General features: G+C 38.5%; 1 protein-coding gene across 3 annotated transcripts in view; it reads left to right on the forward strand.

Moving 5' to 3' along the window:
- The window catches only part of SNX16 (sorting nexin 16), a 36611-nt gene extending 33657 nt beyond the window's left edge, over positions 1-2954 (forward strand). The window contains exon 9 of one of the 3 annotated variants that reach the window (XM_014064971.2): positions 2396-2954. In XM_014064971.2, the coding sequence (XP_013920446.1) occupies positions 2396-2399 (4 nt within the window). In that variant the 3' untranslated portion in view covers positions 2400-2954. Of the gene's footprint in view, positions 1-1007; positions 1650-2395 lie in introns of those variants that run through there. The other 2 variants (XM_014064969.2, XM_014064970.2) reach the window with 2 other exon arrangements.
- The last annotated feature ends 9448 nt before the right edge of the window (positions 2955-12402 follow it).

Genomic DNA, 12402 nt, shown 5'->3' on the forward strand with positions numbered 1-12402 from the left:
TATAGCGACTGGAAAAGGGAGTGCTGGATATCAATATGGAATATATATATACATACATATATATATGTGTGTGTGTGTCTGTGTCTGTGTGTATATGTGTGTGTGTGTGTGTGTGTGTGTGTATATATACACACACACACACATATACATACATACATACATACATATTCCATATTGATACCCAGCACTCCCTTTTCCAGTCGCTATATCACCTTTTTTTCATACAAATAGAATATATATATATATCCCACCCAGTTCCACCCAGATGGCACCCAACCACCAGCACCAATCATCATGATGACACTTAGTGTCATCATAGCCTCCTTCCTGGTCAGCTGCATCCAAGCAGAAGTTACATCACAGTAGGCAGTTACATCCCAGTAGAAGAGTTACTTCTGAGTAGGCAGATGCACCGAGTAGAAGAATTATGTCAGAGTAGGCTCTGAAGTGCAGCTGTTGTCCAGGAGGCACATCTGTAGAGTAGTGAGAGAAGCCATGCAGAGCCACATGCAGCTACAGGCTCTGCTGACATCAGAGAGTTAACATCAACGCAGCAGGGTTGGTGGGCATGTAAGCATGGCCGAGTGGATGTGGCGATAGACGGGCTCCCACCTGAATGGCAGCCAGAGGGCTGACAGAACGCACGCGTGCCCACCTAGCTGCATATGCATGCACGCTCCCCACCCCCCCTGCATATCCCCTTGTCCCAAATCTGTTTCCTAGAGATCCCTGGGTGTCAATAACTTGGGAAGGTTACAGTTGGGATAGGAAGCAAAAGCCCAGGGCTCTAATTTCCAAAAATACCTTCTATATGGTGTTTAAACTAGGACAGGTAAGAATGTGCCAACAGAAAATATTTGTTAAAGCTTAATTTGCAATGGGGAGTAGGGACGAATTTCAAAGCATAAGTATGTAAGGAAAGATAACCTTCCTCTTTATCCTGTGACCCTTGCAAAGCAATTAAGTTTAGAAAAAATGCTTTCACTGCCGCCAATTATTTTTTTCAGCTTGATTGCCCAGCAGGAAAAAGGATTTGCAACATTTCAATGCTCCACTTCCTATGTGCTGTAACATTCCAAATTCAAAAGAATATCTTCTTTTTTCTGTAATGGAAGTTTTTTTTTCCCTCCCTCTTTTTTTTAATAATGCCTATGGACAAAGCATTAACAGACAGATATTAAATGACATATCATTAGCAGTGCGTGCATCTGTGAGCTCTGTTCTGTTCAAACAAAAAGCATTTTACATTGGGAGAACAAAATCTCACAAGAGCATATCAGTTTCTTAAATGTGTAGTTTCTTTTTCCCAAATAAAATTCAACCTGTCTCCTCTGCAAATGATAATTTGTGCACAGTTTTTCCTCTGCTTTGTTTTCTCATTGGAGGATCTGGCGCCCTACCTCAGTTGCCGCCAGCTACCCAGTGGATTGTAAATTGTTGCAGTGACAGTAATTTGGAGATCAGCAAATTGGAGGTTTGCTCTGTGGGGAGGGACTTGATCTCCCAACAGTTTGCAATATGACAAGCTTCAATGGACAAGATTTGAAATCAAACATATTCCGCTACCAAACTGTGGAAATATAATTCAAGTTAACAACTGGTCTTGATTCATTAAGAATTGCTATTTTGGTGTTGCAAATTCGCTCATACTCACTTGAAATATATTCCTATGGAAAACAATGGGCTATATGAATGAATTTCTATATAATACAATAACCACAAGTGTTGATACATACATTGATATCACGATGCAGACTTATGCAGAGCCTAGAACGTAAGCAGAGATGAGCAATAAAGATTATAAAGGATCCAGAAGCCAAATTGTATGATGAATGGTTGAGGAAGGCAGGTAAGTCTAAACCTATTGAAGAGAAGCATCAAGGAAGAGAATGATCAACTGTCTTCCGGTACTTCAAATACAGTCACAAAGAAGAGTGGATTGACTTATTTTTCAAAGCACCAGAGGGTGGGACAAAAATGAATAGGTGGAACTTGTTAAAGAGAGATCCAGCTTAGAAGGAAAAATTTTCTGACAGCAAGAACAATTAGTGGAACAGCTTGCTGCCCAGAGTTGTAGGTGCTCCATCACTGGAGGTTTTCAAAAATAGACTGGACAACTATTTGACCCAGGATGTATAAGGTCTCTGCCTTGAGCAGGGGATTGGACTAGAAGAACTCTCTGAAGTTCCTTTTAGCCCTATGATTCTACATTCTATGTTTTGTAAATCTCTTTATTTGGGATGGCTATTTTGTGCAAATTAGCATAGCTGTACAATACATTGCACTCCTAGCAGAAAGCATTTCTTTAGCACGTTTCTAGATTTTAAAACACATCATGTATGGTTTCTCAAAAATCTTTCCAATAAGTCTTCAAAAATTGGTATCATTCTTTCAGATGAAGCTGTGAGAGCGAGTTCAGTCCACTACTGACATCTGAAAATCCCGTTGGAATTGCATATTTTGCCTCCTTGTGGAAGTTGTTTATTGAAGGTAACTCAGAGGAAGGTGAAGGAGAGAGAAGCAAGAGCTTTGTCCATGTTAAAATGCCAGAAAACACTCTGGAATTTCAGAAATAAAAAGAATTGAATTCTGAAACAGAATGAGACTGTTCTGACAGGGTCTCTTATCAAATTTAATATTTTGATACAATAACAGAGGAGAGATTGCCAGGAGACTGCTAAATCTGAATACTAGTCAAACTGGAAAAATGATTAATTAAAGAAAATCTTCCGTTAGAATTTTTCCAGACTTCAAAGACTCCTTTGGCCTTAACACTTGCCAAAACTGTCCTTCTATGGTGCAAAACTTGTAATCACTGAGGTAACTCACTGATAGTATTTTTAGCAAGGCACATCTTATTATTAAATATTATTTTTCATGCTCAAAAAATAGATTTGTTTCAGAAAGGAGTCTTTCAGTGGCTCTGAGGAAGAAACTTGATTACCTTATTTTTCAGAGTATAAGATGCACTTCCCCCCCCAAAAAAAAAGTGGGTAGAAATGTCTGTGCATCTTATACAGTGAATACTGCCAAATCGCTGCCACCCTTCGACCTCTGCCTCCCAGCAATTTTCCTCCTTATAGCAAGCAATGTGATCAGCTTCAGCACAGCCTGATTTAGCACAGGCAGCTCATTGGCGGTTGGATCTGCCTCCCGGAATACCACCTATCAGCTGTTCCAGGCTGCAGGGATCGCCGCCGCCTATTAGAACCATTGCCACCCATCACCGCTGCCATCTATCACTGCCTCCATGTGCCCCCTTTTTGGCCTCCTCGCATCTCATTTTCGGGTTGTTCCAGGCAGAGGGAATAGGCACGGCAATCCTCGCCACCTGGAAGAGGCTGAAAATAGGACACATGGAAGCTGAAAATGGGGCATGAAGAGGTGACAATACGTGGCAGATTTTTTTCTTGTTTTTCTCCTCAAAAGCTGGATGTATCTTATACTTGAGCATCTTATAGTCTGAAAAACATGGTAATTTAAATGGTGCAGTGTGAGATGTAAAAGTGAGAATGAAGCTCTGAGAGGTAGCTTATGTTCTCACTTAATGTGCTCAAGTCTCTTCATCAGGAAGGCATAAAAATTTCAGTATGCAAGTTTAAAGAAGTGTGCTTGAACACTGGCCATTTCACAAAGGAACAAAAGAAACCTTAAGGAGTAAGAAGAACTACTGATCCAAGGGAAGTAATAGTGGCTATGACAACTCTTTCAATTCTTGGACTGCCCAACCAGACAGATGCTTAAATTTGGTATACTAGCATCCTCGCCAAATTTGTAGCAAGTACAAATTTCTACACAGCAAATTGCTTTGGTCCTTTCAGTGTTTATTAGTGGTTTTGTTAAAACTTAGTGGTTACAGTGTGGATTCAGAAAATGCAATTAACAATGAGATAAAATTGGTTTGAAAAATACTTGAAGTCCCATTGACTTGACAGAGAGTTAATATGTGCTTAAGCATAATGGAGCTTAAGGCTACTTGTCCCTAGTAATATGATACCTCTGGCCCTTTAAACTATAGATAAATGTGGTAAAAATATTTAAGTAAATCCCCTAAGAAGTTTAATATTAAAATTAATACTATGTTTCTGTGTGTGGCAGAATGTTTATAATCCAGCAGCTATTGTAACTACTAGAATATATCTATATAACATTGGCAGAGATGTACTCAATTACTTATGTTGCAGCAAGTCCCTCTCTTTAATTGACATTTTGCTGACAGTCTGTTAAAAATAGTCAATCCCTATTTGAGTTGTTCAAGTATAATCAGGAATTCTTTTTAACTTAGATTTATGCTGTTTGAGACATTAGAAAAATAATAAACTCTTAAAACATTTCTGTTCCGTTTCACAATTCTGCACCAATCTAGCTTTTTAACAATGAAATAGATATTTCTGGTTTATATTTCTTGATAATTAATGTTTTTGCATTGCCTTTCTGCAAAAAGTAAATTAAGTCATTCTTAAGAAATATAAAAATAAAAGGATGACCTAAAATTGAGCAGCGATATAACTAAAAACATTTTTTGTCCAAAAAAAACAACGGTGGTTCTTACATAAACAACGCAAAGCACTTTGTCTCTGGCACTGGAGACCATTGTGAAAATTCGATTTTATTACTTGAGTCATTAGTTATATTGTTCTCTCTTGCCTCCAAAGATGTTTCCTTGTGCAAACACAGAATTCAGTGCTGCCTGTGCCAATTCTTACCTGTGGTATTGGTGAGCTACTATTCTGTGACATAGTTGGCAGAGCGAAGATGATACAATAGATGGAGTAAGAATTTTTCCTAATAGAAATAATACTTTTTTATTTTGAATATCAACTGAAAGGTATTTCCAGTGGTTAAAGCAGCTTTCCTTATTCTGAGGCCTTCCAGAAGTGTTGATGACATACCAATACATCTTGATCCTACATCCATTATACTACAATTTCTATCATTCCCAGCATAGAAAGACTAGATTATAAAAAGAATTGGGGGAATGGGGGATTCAAATCTTCTCAGCCATGAAACTTTCCATGACTTTGAGCCAGTAATCCTAAACTAGCTCAGAAAAACGCTTGTGAGATAAATAGGCCTGAAGTGTGAAGAATGCTTTGCATGCACTTCCAATCTCCTTGGAGAAGAAGATGGGTGTCATTTTTAAAAGTCCAACTTTTTCTCTGTACATTGTTTCCAAAGTAATGTCACTCGCCTGGTAAATTGCTTGTAAAAATTTCTGCGCTTTTACATTTTAACAAAGAATACAAAGAAGTTCAGGAAATGGTCCCTTTATTCATCTGAACAGATTCTATGAAATGAAAACAAGTTTTTATTTTTACTTCTTTTTTTCCCCATGCTGCTGAAATTCAACAGCTGCATTAAAGGCCACAAAGTAGGTGGAGTGGAGATTTATCACTACAACAGTTTTTATACAGCCGATTCAAATAGATTTCACAAAGCAATGACCCTGGCAAAACAGTAAATACTATTTACATATCCTCAAAGACTTCCAGGGCTGTGGATTTCCTCATAGGAGAAACATAGCATGAAATAGGTATTTTAGTAGATTTTGTCAAACAAGTTACAGAATATTACTGAATCCACAGCTCCATCTAGAGACCGCAAAATAGCTTGAGTGTTGTTTTGGCTTGCATTTTAAAAGATTGTTTGAATAAATAACAGAGACTAGCTGATTCAGTTTCATTGGAATTCTAGGAATGCTACTGAGGGCTTCTTCCTTCACTCAAAGCAATAAAAGAATTGTCATTATAAAGTGCTAAGGAAATATCTAAAAATGCTTAATAGAAAATAATTACCATGAGAGTTTGAAAATGAATAGAATAGAGTAGAATAGAATTCTTTATTGGCCAGGCGTGTTTGGATACACAAGGCATTTGTCTTTGGTGCATGCTCTCTAGATAAGAATAAAATACATTCATCAAGAATAAAAAGATACAACACAGTGATAGTCAAGTTACTAATAAGCTATCAAATCATACTAGGAAACAAAAACAATATAAATTGAAAGATACAAGCAACATGTTTATATTCATAAGTGGGAAGAGATAGATACTAGGAAGGAAAAGAAAAATAAGAGTAATACGGACTTGGTAAATTATTTGGCAGTGTTGTGGGAATTAGTTGTTAAGCAGTGATGGCATTTGGGGGAAAAAACTCCTTGTGTCTAGTTGTTTTGGTGTGTGGCGCCCTATAGCGTCGTTTTGAGGGTAGAAGTTGAAACAATTTATGTCCAAGTGAGGAGTCTGAAGGTATTTGCACAGCCTTCTTTTTGACTCATGCAGTATACAGGTCCTCAATAAAAGGCAGATTGATAGCAATTATTTTTTTCTGCAGTTCTAATTATCAGTTGTATTGACTTAAAGTAAGTCAAGTGAGGATTGTATTGAGAACAGCTCACAATGATTTGATGTAATAATAAATGAGTTTCCATTTCTGACAGATGACTTCTCATAAAATGTATGGATGACACAAAGCTGGGACGAATTGCTACTGCTTTGGAAGATAGCTTCAGAATTCAGAAAGATGCAGCTCAACAGTGTGAAAAGTAAGAGCCTTCACATAGGCAAGAAAAACCAGATGTACAAGTTTAGAATAGGCAGTACTTGGCTCAACAGTAGTGTCTGAGAGAGGGCTTTAGATGTCCTGGTGGACCACCACTTAAGTATGAGTCAAGAGTGTTCTACAGCTGCCAAAAAAGCCAACATAATCCTAGGCTGCATCAACAGAGGATAAGATCACAGGACATGATAGTTCTGCTCTATACTGCACTAGTGAGGCCACATTTGGAATATTGTGTCCGGTTCCGATCATGATATAAAAAAAAAATCCGAGATCCTAGAATGAGTGCAGAGAAGAGCAACAAAGATGATAAGGTGTGTGGAGATTACATCATATAATGAATGGCCAAGGAAACGAATATATTTAGCCTAATGAAGAGAAGGCCTGAGGGAGACCTAATATCAGTTTTCCAACATTTGAAGTGCTGTCATAGGGAAGTAGGTTTTGACTTCTTTTCCATAACACCTGAGAGTAGGACAAAAGCAATGGGTAAAAACTCATCAGAAGAAATAAGGAATTTCCTGACATTCAGAGTAATTAATCAGTAGAACAGCTTGTCTCCTGGAGTTGTGGGTACTCCAACAAGAAGAAATTGGACAAGTATTTGTCTCAAATAGTATAAATAGTATAGGATTTCCTGCCTGAGCAGGGGGTTGGGCTAGAGGTCCTCCAAGATCCCTTCCAGTCCTATATACAATAAGGTCTAAAATTAGATCCAAGTTTATTCATACTTAGAGTAAGTCCTTTGATTATGGTGGCATTAGCAAATTCTCAATTTAACAGAGCAATTTAGCATACTTCAGATATAATGGACAAACTGCATACATAAGCTGTCTGTAAACTGCATACAAAAAAATAATTTCCAGAAGCAGGAGAAGAGTAAGGCTAGGTAGTATTGTTGCTGCATCATTTTAAAGGATGGCTATGCATGCTTAAATATTGTAAGGTGGTTTGTGCTGAGAAAGCAGCCTTCTTGCCTAAAGTGGGATTAGAACTCACAATCTCCCAGTTTCTTGCATCAATCACTAGATCAGTTTGTTTCCAATGACTGCTGGCTTGGAGTAATGACAGTTGTAGTCTGAGTCATTTGAAGAGCAACATATTGAAAAAGATTGCAGTTGTCGATTACTACCATTATTTCTTAACAGAGGTATCATCAGGAGCTGTAGAAAAGGGAAGAATTTTCAAATGCGGTTCCACCACAAAACCGCGCTCGACTAAACTGGGCCCGACTAAACTGCGTTGCTGACGTCATCAACAGGGCGATAACAGCACGGAGACAGAAGCACGCTGTAAACCCTAAACCTAAAATTAACCCCTAAACCTAACCCCCCTAAACCTAATCCAAAACCTAACCCTTAACCTAAACCTAACCCTTAACCTAACCCTAACCCTAACCCTAACCCTAAAATTAACCCCTAAACCTAACCCCCCTAAACCTAATCCAAAACCTAACCCTAAACCTAACCCTTAACCTAAACCTAACCCTTAACCTAAACCTAACCCTAAACCTAACCCTAAAGCTAGCCCTAAACCTAACCCTTACCTTAAGTTGAATCGGCTTGCTTTCAAAGCGCTATTTAAAGCGCCCTTCTTTCTCCGCACTGGCTGTTGTCACCCTGTTGATGACGTCAGCGACGCAGTTTAATCGGGCACGGTTTAGTCTAGCGCGGTTTTGACGGGTCACGTTCAAATGCATCTCTGCTGTTTGTGGCCCATTTTTTAGAGAGGCGGGGAGGGAGGGAGGAGAAAAATAAATATCCAGTAGCAGTTTTAAGATAATGATGATGAGTTCCACAACACATATTGATGAAAATATTTCCATTGTCATAACAACACTAGCAGATTAAGGAACTATATATTAATCAAACTATTTTTTTTAAATAAAAAGTATGTATTTGACCAAGTCTTTTTTCAAAAGTTTCATCTGAACCCATGTGAAGAAACAGATTTAGGAGGACCTCAGCAAGGAGGAACTACTATTACAAAAAGAGGCCCTCTTGTACCAAAGTAGTTCAGACAGCTTTGGCTGAGATAATCCTGAAGATTTTGGCCACAGTCTGGGGATTCTCTTAGTTTCAAAACCTATGAAAACAATGTGTTTCATGGTAAGATAAATATTTGGCTACATCCAATTGCTCCACCAATAGTGAATTTTCTTGAACTAGGAGTCATGGCAATAGTGACTCATACCTTCATCAATTCCTAGTTAAAATACCAATTCAATCTACATGGAACTATTCTTGAAGATCACTTGGAAATTACAGTTGGCATAGAATGAAATTGCCCATCCACTGAGTAATAGGTGCTACAGCAGAGGCACCTTAATGCTATGGGAGTTGCACTGGTTACAAGTTGGCTTCTGGGAAAAATTCAAGGTGCTGGTTATCACATAGTGTATTAAGCCCTGTATGGTTGTTCTCATTATCTTCAGGACCATTCATCTTAGGTAGATTCTATTGATCTAATTCTTGAAGCTTGTGAAGCATGCTGTAATTTCCAGAATCTGGGGGAGAAATCTTGACTTATAAAGTCAGAGTAGTACCTTCTTATCATTCAGAATATTATTTAAAAATTATCTACAGGGTCTTGAGAGAGAAAAGCCCCATGGAAGATCGATAGCTGGGGAATTGATTGATATCAGTGTTACTGATTTTGTTTTATGTTGATTTAGTTGGTGTATTGGTTATAATTCAAGCCATCTAAACTGTTGATTTAAAATTTTAAATGAACTTATAACAACATCAAAGGCTTTTTTTCTCTTACAATTATGAAATCATTACTGATTTCAATTTTTATGAAGTATGTATCCATTATATTAGTAACAAAGTATTATAAGACACCTCTTTTTATAAAATCAGATTGTGCCAGATGGATAATCAAGAATCGTATTATCTGAAAACTGCATGTTGTTTTGGCATCAGTATTAAAAAAGTTGTATAGCCAACAGATTCTTTAGAAGCTATCAAAATCACAGCTATTTAGGGCTCACTAGGAGAGGCTAGGAAAATGTTTTTCAAAAAAAATATTTTAAAACTCCAGTTGTACTGGAAGTTTCGGTGTGTATGTATGTGATAGTCAATGTGGTTTAGAACTTTTCGAACTTTTCCTCCTTTCATAGATGCAATACTATCACTAATTATTGGTTAAATTGGAATTATTAAATATTTTATCCCAATATTTTTGATAATAGAAATATTAGTTCAACTGCATTTATCAAAAGGCCAGTAGTTTATTGGATCTTTCTTCTCACTATCAATATATGTATTAAGTGCATAGAGGGAATTAATTTCTTGCCCTACACTCTGAAAACCCTTTATGTAATGTGGATGCATTTTTACCTTTGCATTCAAAAATATTTTTTCTTCTTTTTCTCAACATTTCTCAGTTAATTTTTTCATGGAATAATAATACAACTATAATGCCTTAAAGGTGTCTCAAATAGTAACTAGATTGTAAGTTACTGAATCTAGGGAAATCTAGGGAGAAAATTTTAAATCACATTTATCTATCCATTCAACTAAACACCAAAATATTAAATAGCAATTGAGAACAAATCTGGAGTTTAGTATGCCCTTGCTATGATGAATTTTAAAGCGCCTGTCCCTAAATTAAGTTCTAATATAAAAATTTGTAAAGTTTTCCATTTCAAGAATTAAATTTAGGTGGAATAACATTGTGATGTAATAAAGAAACTATCTGATCTCCTCTACTAAAGTAAAAAGATGTAAAACATCCTGTGTGATATATCTGGATAATCCTTAGACCCTACATTCAGTAGGGTTATTTAATGATCATTGTTAAAAATTGTTCTGTATCACTTATTGTTTTATGATTAGAACAGTAAATCAGAGACCCTATAGACCTAGTACATGTTGAATTTCCACAAAGATACATAATAATAAATGTCCTGCATATATATTTCTTTTGTGGAATATGTTTCTTGTAAAAAAACAATGTCAGATTTTAAATTGCACAATTTAATACTTACAAGAATACTTAAATCTTTTATATTCCAAGAAAATAACAGTAATGTCATCTTACATTAAAATTCAAAAGGGAGAGGGGCTAGGAAAAAAAGTTGCATATACAGAGACTAATTTCAAGAATGAAAAAAAATGTTGACATACATAATAATTTTGGAACTTTATTATTTTGAGAAATTTAAAACTTCTTCATATAATTGGTTTCCCGGATTTTTTTAAAGAAGATAGATAAACGTATAAATTATTGTTTTGAAATAGATAGATAGATAGATAGAAGTTTATTTATATGCCGCCCTTTTCCCTGGGGGGACTCAGGGCGGCTCACAATCCAAGAGGGAAGGGGAGACAAACTTTTTAACATATAAGACAATACATAATTAAAAAACACAACATTCATACCATTCGGGCGGGTTACAGTCTTAGCCCCAGGCCTGACGGGATAGCCAGATTCTGAGGGCTGTGCGGAAGGTCTGGAGGGTGGTGAGGGTACGAATCTCCACGGGGAGATCGTTCCATAGGGTCGGAGCTACCACCGAGAAGGCTCTCCTCCGCGTAGTTGCCAGTCGGCATTGACCGGCAGATGGAACTCGGAGGAGGCCTAATCGATGAGATCTAATAGGTCGCGTGGAGGTAATTGGCAGTAGGCGGTCTCTCAAGTACCCAGATCCACTACCATGTAGGGCTTTATGGGTGACAAGTAGCACCTTGAAGCGCACCCGGAGATCGACAGGTAGCCAGTGCGGTTCCACCACAAAAGCGCGTAGGACAAAATCGCGCTCGACAAAAGCGCGCTGTGACGTCATCACAGCGCGACGAAAAAGATCGAAAAAATGTAAAAATAAAGCTAAAACCTTCCCCTAACCCCCCCAAACCTAACCCTAAACCTAACCCTAACCCTAACTCTTAACCTAACCCTAAACCTAACCCTAAACCTAACCGTTAAAGTAACGAAAAACGTAACGCTAACCCTTATCCTAACCCTAACGCTAACGCTAACGCTCTAAAGCTAACCCTAACCCTTACCCTAACCCTAACCCTAACCCTAACCCTAACCCTTACCTTTATGTGAATCGGCTTGCTTTAATTTAATTTTTATTAATTTTTATTTGAATTTTTCGATCTTTTTCGTCGCGCTGTGATGACGTCAAAGGCGCGATTTTGTCGATCGCGCTTTTGCCGTCCGCGCTTTTGACGGGTCACGAGCCAGTGCAGCTCGCGGAGGATAGGTGTTATGTGGGTGAAGCGAGGTGCACCCACAATCGCTCGCGCGGCTGCATTCTGGACTAGCTGAAGTCGCCGAATACTCTTCAAGGGCAGCCCCATGTAGAGCACATTGCAGTACTCCAGCCTAGAGGTCACAAGGGCACGAGTGACTGTTGTGAGAGCCTCCCGGTTCAGGTAGGGGCGCAACTGGTGCACCAGGTGAACCTGGGCAAATGCCCCCCTGGTCACAGCTGACAAATGGTGTTCAAAAGTCAGCTGTGGGTCCAGGAGGACTCCCAAGTTGCGGACCCTGTCTGAGGGGTATAATGTTTGACTCCCCAGCCTGAGAGGTGGAATACTTGCCGGATTGGTGGGAGGGAAACATAACAGCCACTCGGTCTTATCTGGGTTGAGCACGAGTTTGTTAGCCCTCATCCAGTCCCTAACAGCTTCAAGTCCCTGGTTCATCACGTCCACCGCTTCATTGAGTTGGCACGGGGCGGACAGATACAACTGAGTATCGTCCGCATACTGGTGGTATTTTATCCCGTGCCGCCGAATGATCTCGCCCAGCGGTTTCATGTAGATGTTGAAAAGTAGGGGGGACAAGACCGAACCCTGCGGCACCCCATATGTTAGGGGCCTAGGGGTCGAT

The sequence above is a fragment of the Thamnophis sirtalis genome, unplaced genomic scaffold (assembly GCF_051295495.1).
Source record: "Thamnophis sirtalis isolate CommonGarterSnake01/CBP01778 unplaced genomic scaffold, rThaSir2_p1.2 scaffold_2, whole genome shotgun sequence".
In the NCBI taxonomy this organism is placed as follows: Eukaryota; Metazoa; Chordata; class Lepidosauria; order Squamata; family Natricidae; genus Thamnophis; species Thamnophis sirtalis.